The 12,634-nt window shown below is 46.7% G+C and overlaps 1 protein-coding gene across 1 annotated transcript; it reads right to left on the reverse strand.

Moving 5' to 3' along the window:
• Positions 1–358: 358 nt before the first annotated feature.
• Positions 359–3,474, reverse strand: LOC120672999 (disease resistance protein PIK6-NP-like). Its single transcript, XM_039953669.1, has 2 exons — positions 2,454–3,474; positions 359–2,335 (listed from the first exon to the last, which is right to left on the reverse strand). Exons 1-2 carry the CDS (start codon positions 3,263–3,265, stop codon positions 718–720), a joined length of 2,430 nt encoding a protein of 809 aa, XP_039809603.1. The 5' UTR covers positions 3,266–3,474; the 3' UTR covers positions 359–717.
• Positions 3,475–12,634: the final 9,160 nt, after the last annotated feature.

Here is a 12,634-nt window from a genome sequence, read left to right on the forward strand (position 1 = left end):
TTCAACACATTACTCAAGTCGGGTGAGGCGGCCCATGATCATGTCTAGGTCCGAGACTTCGGCTGTTCTGAGTTCCAATGGATCTATATCTGATGGTATGCCGGCTTGTAGGTATAACGGGCCAGACTGGATCGGAATCAGTGCTGGACCCCAGTTTCAAGTACAAATACATTTAGTGTTTTAGTTAATGTTTCGGCAAGAATCTAAAGTAAATTAAGGTGCTATAAAATTCCATGGACTTATGATTTTATTGGCAATTCATATTGAATTTTTTAGAAGATGGAAACAAGATAATTCATACTGATACTTTGCCAAATCCAAAATTACTCTCAAGTTTCCATTATTCTTTAATTTGGTCTCCAACTAGTTATGTTATTTCACAATGGTTATGTGGATAAAAGAAAAAAAATGTTACAACCTTTTTCATCATCCAAAGCATACAGCTATTGTTGCTTATGACATCACCTAAAGCAAGGAAGAACAGCAGAAAAATATCACACTTTTGATAAATAAATGATGACAGGTAAGTTGAAAACTTACACGACGTGTGTACACGAAACTCAAAACACATTCAATCTCAACAATTCAGTAAACTGCAAAGGACAATACTCTTTGAAGGAATTAAGTGCTCAGAAATTAAACGTGCAGCAGCACAGACGCCTTGCTCCCATTTGTGATAAACCGTGTACCTCACCTGTTGCTCCGATCTGCACCATATTAATAGCTCTTACCATCCACCTTGATAGCGATATATAGATGATCTGGGAGGACAGCCTGAGGAGAGTTCCTCACAGCATTGACAGTTGCCATGGCACCCGCATCGTTCTGCTCAAACTCAAGGAGCAGATGCTTCAGGCTTGACAGATTCTCCTTGCCAGACACGCCACTCGATCCATCAGCAAGGCCTTTCTGGAACCTCAGTTCAAGCACTTGGACTGCTGGCAGTGCATTGGGCTCAAAGGTCACCAATGGTGAGGGGCACCAGATGCACAGTTTTTTAACACTCCGGAATCCATGAGCAGGGAACATGACACGCTTCTTGTTCCCAGGCGTTTCAGTAGCATCAGAATACAATTCCAGCTCCCTCAAGTTATCGTGTTTACTGATCTCTTCGATGAAGTTCACAGAGCTCTTTGTGGTGCCACCGCATGACAATGTCTGCAGGGCCTTCATCTTAACGATGCCTTCAGGCACCTTGGCACTCCCAGCAAGCAAATGCATTAGGTTTTCCAGCCTGAGAATACTCACAGGCACCTCTTCCACCTTTGTTGATCTCACATCAAGTGTCTCCAGACACCTTAGATCCCCAATTGCTGCTGGGAGCTCACTGGCAGCGGTGCCTCTGAGGCTCAGGTACCTCAGCAGGACCAGTTTGCACAGGCCGTCCAAGCATACCGGACCATCACAGCCTTCAAGGTCCAGAACACGCACCACTTTCAGATTGGTCAGTTGAGGCGCGGCATTGGCGTGGCCAAATACGGTGATTGAGCGAGCATGAGACAAATCCATAGACTCATTTCGCACCGCAGGTTGACCTTGCTTGCTGCTGTTCCTCAGAGATAGCCTGCGGATTGTGCTGTCGTCTGGGACATGCTGCTGCTGAGCATCCATCAGAGTGGCAAAGTTCTCTTCTATGGACTTGCAGACAATGAAATCATGTATCAATGGGTGAACTCTGCAACTCCTTGGGACACCATCATGGTTCAGATCCAACGGCTCTACCAAGTTCCTGCTGATGAGCTCACTGAGGTAGCTTCTTGCTGTTTCTTCTGCGCTTACGCTCCGTACTTCAGCGATGAATCCTTCAGCAATCCATCGCCTCACTAGGCGCTCCGTGTCAACCTCAAAGTTCTCAGGAAATATGCTTAGGTACAGCAAACATGTCCTGAGATGCGGGGATAGATCGTGGTAGCTAAGGTTCAGTATTTGCTTCAGCCCATCCGATCCATCTGAATGAGAACTACATAGTGAGTTCAATCCAAGCTTCTCCCATTCATCTCTTGACTGCTTATGTGCTAACCTGGAAGCTATGTTAACTACAGCAAGTGGCAGACCACAACATCTTTTCATGATTTGGGCAAAAACATCCTCCAAATGTTGAGGACAAGCGTGTTCATTGGCGAAAGCTTTCTTCAGAAACAATTTCTTGGCATCGGCATCACTAAGGCGGTCAATCTTGTGCACAATTTTTTTCGAAACTGGATAACTATCCATTGGCAGTGTATCATTCCTTGTTGTGGTGATTATCCTACTACCATGATTATTCTCTGGAAAACAACACCTGATTGTCCCCCAATGTTCCTTACTCCACAGATCATCAACCACAATCAGATACCTGTTTCACAGAATTGAAAAATGATGCATAGATAGATGAAGCAAATTACCAAATCAGTGTGTGATTCGGAAGCATATTGAACCATGGACGGTAGATTCAGAAATTAAATTGGTCCTACCTCTTGTCGTTCAGCAAATTTCTGATGCTGCCGATGACTTGGTGAATGTCCTGGCCTCCTCGGTGCCTCTCGCCGAGTTGAGAGAAAATGTCCGAGAGAATCCTGACTAAGTCAGGCTTCTGTCCGACGGAGACGAAAGCCCGGCAGTGGAACCCGTTCTGCACTTCAAGACCCCGGTAGAACGCATTGGCAAGAGTCGTCTTCCCGGCTCCGGCCATCCCGACGATGAAGACAATCTTGAGGTCAGTGCAGCCTTCAGTGTCCATGACAATCTTGGAAAGCTCCTGTACCGGCCCCTCGAGGCCGACTAGGCTGCCGGGGTCGACGAAGAGCGCCGTCAGCCTGGGGTCTACTGGCCGCGCTGCCTCGGGGACGGGCGGCACGCCGCTGTAGCGGTTCCGCAGCGCGCTCAGCTCAACGACGCGCTGCTTGAGGTCCTGGAGCTCGTTGGCGATGTCGTGGCGGGCGGGGAGTGTCCTGAGCTTGTCCACGCCGCGGCGAAAGAAGGCGAGGAACCCGGAGGACGAGGCGCCCGCGCCGGCGTCAACGCGGATGGCGAAGAGGTCGACCCAGTCCTCGGTGTCGTGGGCGAGCTCGCGGACGCGGCCGATCCAGGCCCTGGTCTGGGTGTCGGGGTGGTCGAGGGAGACGCAGTGGTGGATGGCGGCGCGCATGCTCCCGAGCTCGGCCTGGAGGAAGACGACGTCGCCGCGGACGCCGGAGAGCAGCGCGTACTCCTGCTCCAGCAGCTCGCCGAGCTTCCCCGGCAGCGCGTCCACCATGCCCGACAGCGCGCCCACCACGATCTCCATCTCGCCGGCTCGGATCGTGCCGCTCTGGATGCCAATTCGCGCGCCTCGCCGCCGCGGGCCGCGGCCCGCTCACCGCCGAGGATGTGCGTTGACTTGCGGAGCACCCGAAGTCTTGGTCGCCTAGTGCCGGCCTTTTTCAGTAGGCGAGCTGCTAGGAAGCACAGCTTTCTCTTAAAAACAAAAAGGAAGGACAAAGGGCAGAACGCCGAACGCGGCAGCATATTATTCTTATCTGGTTATTCTTATCTGGTGGTCAAGGTCAAGCAAATTACTAGTAGTATCAATTGATCTATTCTTGCCAATTTGCTGCTTTTTTTTTCAGAAAATGGTGAGCTTGATGCTTCAGCGAATTCCGCTCAATTCTACTCATGATTTGGTTCTGTTGCGTCTGTTTGTTTGGGCACCTCTGACGTGAAGTGATGCAAGGCCCTTCTCAATTCACTCAAGCGCTTCGAACCTAGTGTACCAACAAGGATTGACAAGAGGACTAGGATGACAAGGACTATGAATTGCACTGAAAAATTTGCATGACGTTTTGCAAAATTCTATTGGCCTGGTGTACCAACAATAGTAACTCACTACACTGATGATAACTCCTTTTGAGATAGATACCAATCTGTCATTAATGGGGAAAGTCGAATTTCAGTTGGGTTATATATGGCCATATGGTCGGATGATTTGGTGCCAGTCGTGGGCCGGAAAGTACTGCGACGTGGCAAAAGGATTAGTCGGACATTAATATGCGCTGAGGCAGCATGGGCTAAGAGCTATATCAAATTTTGGCACATTCTAGCCCAAAAGGCGAAGTCATAGTTGCAGGGAGCAATACAGTTAGATCTGAAAATAGAACGATGCTCATTACAGGATTCCCGGACAGTTTTAGTAAAAAATTAGAAATTGTACTGCATTCCGGTTTTATTTTATCATTCACCATGACCTGTTGTTCAGGCAGCCTGCTGCCACTGGCCTCCGATGAAGATACTGTCGCTGCCTGTCATGCCCCACCCCAGTCGCCGTCTTCATCAGATCTTACCCGCGGTTGGCTGGTCGCCATTCTACCCTCGCAGGTGGGCGGACCCTCCAGCTGCGCTACTCAGATCGGTCATGTTTCGTTCTGATTCAAGGTGTTCAACACTTTTGAGTTTTGTTTTTCTGATCGATTCCATTTTGCAAAACTCATTACAGAGGTTTATGATCAAGGGGGCCATAGTCAAACCAATATCCTCTCATGTAGGAACGGTCGCAGTGTGGAACTCTTCTTCACGAGCAGCTAGCTTAGAAAGGGGAGTGAGGTTCCTTCCACTGCTGATGTTGATTGGTACCGTGCCACAACATTCAGCAACCGACTCTTTGCTCCAGTAAGTTTCAATGTTGTGTTCTGCTAGGTATTTGCTGGGAATGACCAGCACTTGCGCATGACCTCTCTTAGGTTCACTACTGCAAGTTGGTGAAATTAAGAACCGGGCCAGCAATAGCCATGCACAAAGACTTATCTCCTCACATGATGTCGAGAGATCACTTACATGTTCGAAATTAAGTTGCTCGCAGAACAAAACCAATCATTTTGTTGTGCTTAGGAGTTGAGCTGCAATGCTCATTACATTCACAACTACTAACACTAATAATCACTAAAATTCACCCTTTTTACCTACCTCTCTAATTAAAATAATGTAACTTGCTGGTGTATTTATGTCTTCTTTTCAGGTTAAAATGGCGAAGTTGTTGCTAGTTGTCTTGCTTGTGGCGATGCAGTTCACACTAGGAAGTGGGCGGATTATGTTGTGCTGGTGGGAACTTCACTCCGGGCAGCATGTGCAGGACCGACTAACTTGCACACACCCTCTTGGGATGGATGTCGTCCCGGACCGGTGGCGCCGGGTACATTTGCCCCCCTCCCACCCCACCCCACCCTAGGACCCTAGGAGAGTGGCATTCTCCCCTCTGTTGTCCACCAACGAGACCCAAGGGGAGGAAGCAAAGTCTCCACCAATGAGACCCGAGGGGAGGAGGCAGCATTAGTGTACACGATTGCTCAGTGCCGAGGAGATTCTAGCTCCAGATGCAAGAGCTACATTACCAGGAGTTTTGAGGATTCATGGACGGTTTTTGGATTCAAACAGGACGCTATATATTGTGTTGCATCACTGGTGCACGCTTGGCTACTTCACGAGAGAGCTTGATGTGCTATCTCTGAACGACGCTTCGATAGATGTTGTTACTGTGAAGCCAAACAAGTCTTCGGTCCCTGTCCAGAACAGCATGTTTGACTCGCCTTTCCTAAGCTAGCAATTGGCATGGCACACAAAACAACTGCCTCTGCCAAGCATCTCATTCGGAACAGGGCAGATAGGATCAGGGGCGGATTTAGGGGGCGTGTCGGGAGGGGGGGGGGGGGCTCGAGCCCCCCTACTGCCCAAAATGTAAAGGAGGAAGATGAGATGAAAAAGATAAAGAAAAGGTGTAAGAAGAAGCGAGCCCGAAGATTCGAGTTTGAGCTAAAGATCTATTGTTCTCCATCAAGTGATAGTAACTCTTCGAGGCAGCATTGTGAAGCAGCCATTCCTTTTCTTTTCTTTTCTTTGTCACTTCTTTTAGTTTGTAGCCATGTGAGCCTGCTATCAACACATATCTCCAGCCTAGTAGCCTCTTGATATGTTGATGTATTGTTCTAAGTCTGAAAGATCTAGCTTTTATTTCTTCTCTAATGAGATGCACAATTCTCCACCTCAAAATGTGGCCTAAATGACAGTGCCACCATTTCGGAGAAGTCTTATCATTTCGCTTACGCTTATTTGTCACATCCCATACATTTTTTTTTGCAAAATAATCTTTCTCGAGATCAAATAAAGTTGATGTTGTAAATGATCGAGGCCCGATACAATATCATGAAATTTAAAATTGTTAGTGTTGATCTCCACCGTTTGGGCCCAACGGACCAAACGGGCCTTGACTCGCGCCCTGATCGGGGGCGCCCAGCCCGTGGAAGGCTGGTGGGCCCCCGTCGCGCAGCACACATATAAAAGGAAGAGGTGGGGGTCAGTGGCACAGTGTCCATAGATCATCGCCCTTTTTGCCCCACCAATAGAAATCCTAGCCGATCAGGGATGTGCTGAAGCGACGGGAAGCACCACCGGCCCGCCGTCGCTACTGTGTCATGCCTCCGTCGGCCCCAAGCCACTGCACCACGCCAGTATCAGCTCTACCGGCGCGCCATCGCCATCTGGGAGTCGGCGTCACTGCATCGCCAACCCTAACAGCGGCGCCATGGATCATGGCAAATGTGACGGGTTTTGTCCAAAGGAAAGTGAGTTTTCCATTTGATCTACTCCTAGTCGATCTGTCTGTTCTAACATTGGTATCAAAGAGCCTACTCAAGTGAGTAGATCGAGATGGGAAAAGTGGATTCGTCACTGAATCGAAAAAGAACAGAAAGATCCCGATCTTGAATCGGAAAAGACAGAGAATTGCTGGACCCTAACCCTAGAAAAGAGATGGCGGGGCTTGTCTGGGCCTCGCCGTCGGCACCACTGAAGGCTCCCTGCGGCGCTGAATCACAGGCACAGAGACCGCTGGCCGTCCACCGATGCCGCGTGCAAAGGGCAGCTCGGGCCGCCGCTCGCCGGGATCTTGTCGCCGGAGCGCGCGTGGGTTTGGGCACCGCAGCAAGGCCGTTCAACGGCGGCGCACTCACGCGAGGGTGAGAGCGCACGCCGGCGAATGGGTCTGCGTCGGCGCCGCCGCCACTCTTCCCTCTGGTCGAATGTGGCCGCCGCAGCTCCGTTCGAGCGTGAGAGAAAGGGAGGGAGGGCGAAAGAAAGTAGAAAGGAATGCCTGGCCTTGCGCGCGGCCATGGCAGGGCTATGGTGTCGCGGCCGGCTTGCCGTGGCGCGGCGGCGAGAGGCCGCCGTCGGCAGCCGCTGCTCCCAGAGCGAGAGAAACGGGGGAGAAAGCAAAGTGAAGCTAGGGTTTTCAAAGGGGGCGAATGGCGTCGGGTTTTGTTCGGCCGTGATCGCCGGACAGCCGTCGGATGCGATCCGACGGCCGGCGGCGCCCGACCGCCTGATGGGCTGAATACGGCCCAGCCGGGGATAAGGTGCGGGCCAAATTCCCTGTCCAGGCCCAGGATGCGGCCTGGGCGCGGGTTGAGCGCGCCGCGCGCAAAGATGGCCTTGGGCCGCTTCTCAAGCCGGGCCGAAAGCACAGTGTCAATAGATTTAAGTTTTTCTATTCTATTTCAGAAGCATTATGAATGATATTTTTATAAATTTGATTACAATTTGATCTCTATTCAATTTTGCACCAACGTGTATATTGTTTAGAGATTGAGAATATACAGTAATGCTTCTGAATATAGAATAGAATTTTACATGTGTCCGCTGCAAAGTTATTAAAGTTGTAGCTCTTAAATTTAATTCAAAGTGACGAGAGAATTATTTTCAAGAGCATGATTAAAAGGCTTATTTTGAGTAAGTTTTGTACAGTTTAATCTCTATTCAATTTTGAACCAACGAGATGAATTGTTTAGAGAGAAAATGTATACAAAATATTGTTCCTAAAAAGAAAGAATAGTTTTCCGCTGTCATAAAAGAAAGCAAAAGATGTCCGCTGTTATACTGTTGCTATCTTTCAATTAAGTCGGAACCAACGAGAAGATTTAATTAGAAGAATAGTATAAAAGTCTTCAATGAATTTTTCCTGTGGGTAAAATATAGAAAAGCTTCCGCTGTTTAAAGTCAAAGTTGTTTTTTAGCATTATTCTACCATTTGAAGTCTCAAAGTTGAGCATTACTGGAATCATAAAGATAATTCTCAAGGAAGAGAAATTTAAAGTTAATTATGGTATTGTTATTTTCTGACCAACGTTGATGATAACAATACTATAATTTTTATGAGTCATAGCTTAAAGTTTAAAGTCTCTGGTAAATATTGCATCAAAGTGACCATTTCAGAGAATAGCTAAAGAACTGCTCTCAAACTAGAGAAATGTATTTTCTAGTTTGTGCTGCAATAAAATTGATTATCCTGTAATTAAATTCGAACCAACGGGAGAATTTAATTTTGAGGGGTAGATATATGGTTTTAAAGTTATTGAGATTTCCATACGTTAATTTCGTTTCTGCCCAACGGTGATATGGAATTAATGTAAAAGATTATTCTATTTCTGCCCAACGGTGATATAGAATAGAACTTAAAGTTTTAGTTGTTTTTTTCAGACAAAGATTTGTATGTAGTCCTTCTTGAAGGGACAAAAGAAAATGAACTGAGTACTTGCGACTCATAAAGAAGGAAGGTCATCACAAGAGAGAATATTCTCTTTAAAGAATATCTTGAAAAGAAAAATACTTTTGGATATTGATCCAAAGAAAAGAAGATAGAGCAAATGTCTCTTATTTACTCTCCATCAAGTAGAATTCATTTTGAGTTCGTTCAAAGTTGTGATAAGTCATACATTTTTAATTTGACCAACGTCGGATTAAGCATGTATGTCATGGAATATTCAGATTTATTTCTGAATTTGATATGAACCGATCCTGACATTTTTGTCTGGAAAAAGTATGAAATAATACCCGCATGACGGGGTAAAGTTGGCATAATACTGATCCTGCATGGTGGGAGAAAGTTGTGATGACCCATGTACTGGTTTATCCCACACTGGGAGAAAAGTTTGGAGTAGCTTTGCTATTCTAGAATTAATCCGGCACTTCTATTGTGTCATAGTGATTAAGCACTCAACGAGTTTAAAGAAGAATAGAAAGTTACATACGAACCTCAAGATGAGAAAGATATGCGAGCGTGACTTGCTAAAGTACGGGTAGCAAAGGACTCTGTTGAGTTCGTGAAGTGAAATGAGGAAAAAGTACTACTATATCGAATAAAGGACTCTAATGAGTTCTCAAAGTAAAATGAGTTAAAGGTACTCCCATACGAAGTTATAAATTACTTGAGTCTGCATGTCGTAATCATGTGGATGAAGTAAGTAATAAAAGGTTTCCTCATTCATGAAAGTTGTGAATAATTTTCGAAATTGTGGCAGAAAAGTTCAAGCCACATTTCGAGGGGGAGAAATATGAGACAGTTTAGAAAGATACTCCCCTGTAATATGCATTAAAAGCAAGAGATGATCTATTAAAGAATGAATGTGACCGTCAGGGGGAGTACAACGGTCACTATGCCAATACCCCTATATAAAGAAACAGCTAAATTCCAGCATTCATACTGGACGACCCTCAAAGATAGTAAGATTGTGCTTACAGAGCACATATGAAGTTTTTAATAGATGGAACCCAAACAAAGAGATTTATTGATACACCATTTTTTATAAAAGATGGCGAAATCTGGGGGAGCACAGTATGTAGAGATCTAAGACTTGAAGAGAAGTAGGAATGGTGTTCACTTCGATGATTCAAGTACAATAAGTTTCTCATATGTGCTGATGTTGTACACAACACATGTTGTTAGCTCTTAAAGAAAATGAATAAAATAAAGAATGATCTTGTTATACAGGATCTCATTAGTCCATTGCCATTTGGCAAAAAGGAGCAACATCATTCCTATACAAAGTAAAGAAAATCAAATGGAGGTCGATTCCACCTCATTTGATGAAGTCACGAGAATACCATGGGTTAAGTCCATGGAAAATGATGTGATTCCTGAAAGAGCCATCACAGTAGGTTGTAATGGACCTACAAAATGCAATGTGACTCCAGAAGGAATGTTGAAAGATATAAAAGCAAAATTTGTGACAAAAGTTTTAGTCAAAGAGAAGAAAGAACATACGTGATACCATAATAGTAAATTCATTTATGGATTAAAGAAAGCCACGAGATGGTGGCATCTAAAGTTTAAATGAAATAGTATCAAATTTTGGGTTTTCCAAAAGATTGAGGAGGACAATAGCTTTTAAGGAAAAGTTAAAGAATGGGGAATCTAACATCCTACTTTCTAGTGGTGGTGTTAATATACTGTTATAGATAAAGAATTCTTGTCCTCAAATTTTGATCTCGGTGATGAGTTTTTCATTCTACGGATTGAGACTCATCGAGATAAAAGAAAGGGGTATTATGATTATCACAAAGGCATACTCAGAAAAGATTCTAAAGAAATGAAGTATGCAAATGAGTAAACCTACGCCTGTTCCTATCGTCAAGGGTAATGGTTTTGGGAACCTTAATGTTCCAGGAATCAATGTGAAATAGAAATAGTCCCATATGCTTCAGCTGTTGGAAGCTTTATAAGCGCGCAAGTAAAGAACTTACCCTGACATAGTTTATGTATCCGGGTTATTTTGGCAAAAGTACAATCCAGAGATAGATCACCGGAATTGAAATTGAGAATGTTGGCCTCATGCTAAGTTGGAAAGATCAAGTACTCTCAAAATGTTGTGAGTACAAAAGTAGAACTTGTGAAATATGTAGCGAAATCCACAATTGTCGCTAACTTTCACATTTGGAGGTTTTGTGTGGAAAAGCTCCAAAACAAAGCAATTATGATTAATGTGATGCAAAGATATAGTATAGCATGATATGAGGCCGAGGGACAGGCAAAATGGTTAAGGGAACCTGTACCCGGAGTTGATAATGGTTGACAACAGCAATAACCATTAAAGTAGTTTGCTCCTATGACAACGAGTCAAGTGTGGTGCCAAACACATTGACACAAAGTTATACGTTGTAAAGGAGAAAGTCCGGAATCGTGATGAAATGCATTGTGAGTATAAATGACAGAAAGTGTCTGCGGATCCGCTTGCTAAAGGCTTGTCGCCCAGTGTGTACAGAGAACACACAGTCGACATGGGTTTATGGTATAGCCTATGTTTTCCGGACGATAAAGGGCCCAAAGTTAAAGTATCTATTTCAGAACCGAGAGGTGTGTTGTAGCTGTTAAGTCCATCGGCTATTGACCGTGACGATGAGGCATGCTCATATGCACTAATCCGTAATGGAGTAGGTAGATAAAGAATCAAGAATGAAGCAAGTAAAGATTGAGATAAGTTAAAATACGAGATGAGATCAAGGGGGAGAATGTTAGTGTTGATCTCCACCGTTTGGGCCCAACGGACCAAACGGGCCTTGACTCGCGCCCTGATCGGGGGCGCCCAGCCCGTGGAAGGCTGGTGGGCCCCCGTCGTGCAGCACACATATAAAAGGAAGAGGTGGGGGTCAGTGGCACAGTGTCCATAGATCATCGCCCTTTTTGCCCCACCAATAGAAATCCTAGCCGATCAGGGATGTGCTGAAGCGACGGGAAGCGCCACCGGCCCGCCGTCGCCACTGTGTCATGCCTCCGTCGGCCCCAAGCCACTGCACCACGCCGGTATCAGCTCTACCGGCGCGCCATCGCCATCTGGGAGTCGGCGTCACTGCATCGCCAACCCTAACAGCGGCGCCATGGATCATGGCAAATGTGACGGGTTTTGTCCAAAGGAAAGTGAGTTTTCCATTTGATCTACTCCTAGTCGATCTGTCTGTTCTAACAAAAATTGCACTTACCAACAAAACACGGCCGTGGAGGGAAGAAGCCCCCTCCCCCACCACCGTATTTCACTAAGAGGAAGTCAACCGGCTTCTGGTTGTGAAAAAAAAGCTAAACCAGTTAAGAGGCGGTCATGTCTTATTAACAGCGACATTTTTTTAGGAGCTCTGAGGCGGGCACAAAAAATAAGCGCCTCTATTAATGTCTAGCATTAACAAAGGCGGCCATGTCTTATTAACTGAGACAGTTAAAGAAATAGCCTCGCAAAATCGATTAACAAAGGCAGTCATCGTAAATGCGACTGTCTCTGTTAATACTCCTATTTTCTGAGGCGGTTCACTTATATGAGCCCGCCTCAGTTAAGAGATCGGGCCCAATAAATCTAAATAAGCCTGTTTCTTCCACCAAACTCTAACTCTTCCTCTTTCTCTCTCCCTCCCTCCCTCCCTCCCTCTTTCTCTCTCACTCCCTCCCTCCCTCACCTCCCGTGCCACTCAAGGCCCGTCGGCGGCGCAGCCCGCCCACCCCAGGAGTGCCAGATCTGCGGCGGCCGGGGCGACGGCGGCCTCGTGCGGCGTCGACCCTGTCACGGCGGCGGCGTTGCTCGTCAGGGACCGAGCGGCAGGGGGCGGCGAGCGGAGCGTCCGGATCAGTGTGTCTCTCTGCGGGCTCGCTCGGGTGGCCGCTCCTTGGCGTGACACCGGCGTTCATCCTCGCAGCGTACTCTGCCCACTCCCTCATCGTCGTCCGCGGGGAGGTGCAGCACGGTGTGGGCCGCGACGAGCAGGGCCCCAGCGAGCAGCAAGACGAGGATGCCCGTCGCGCCGCGGGTGGTCACTAGCAGGAAGATGGGCCGCCAGAGCAGGGAGGCCCATCACGGTCGGGGCGGCGGGAGGC

The sequence above is a fragment of the Panicum virgatum genome, chromosome 5N (assembly GCF_016808335.1).
Source record: "Panicum virgatum strain AP13 chromosome 5N, P.virgatum_v5, whole genome shotgun sequence".
Classification (NCBI taxonomy): Eukaryota; Viridiplantae; Streptophyta; class Magnoliopsida; order Poales; family Poaceae; genus Panicum; species Panicum virgatum.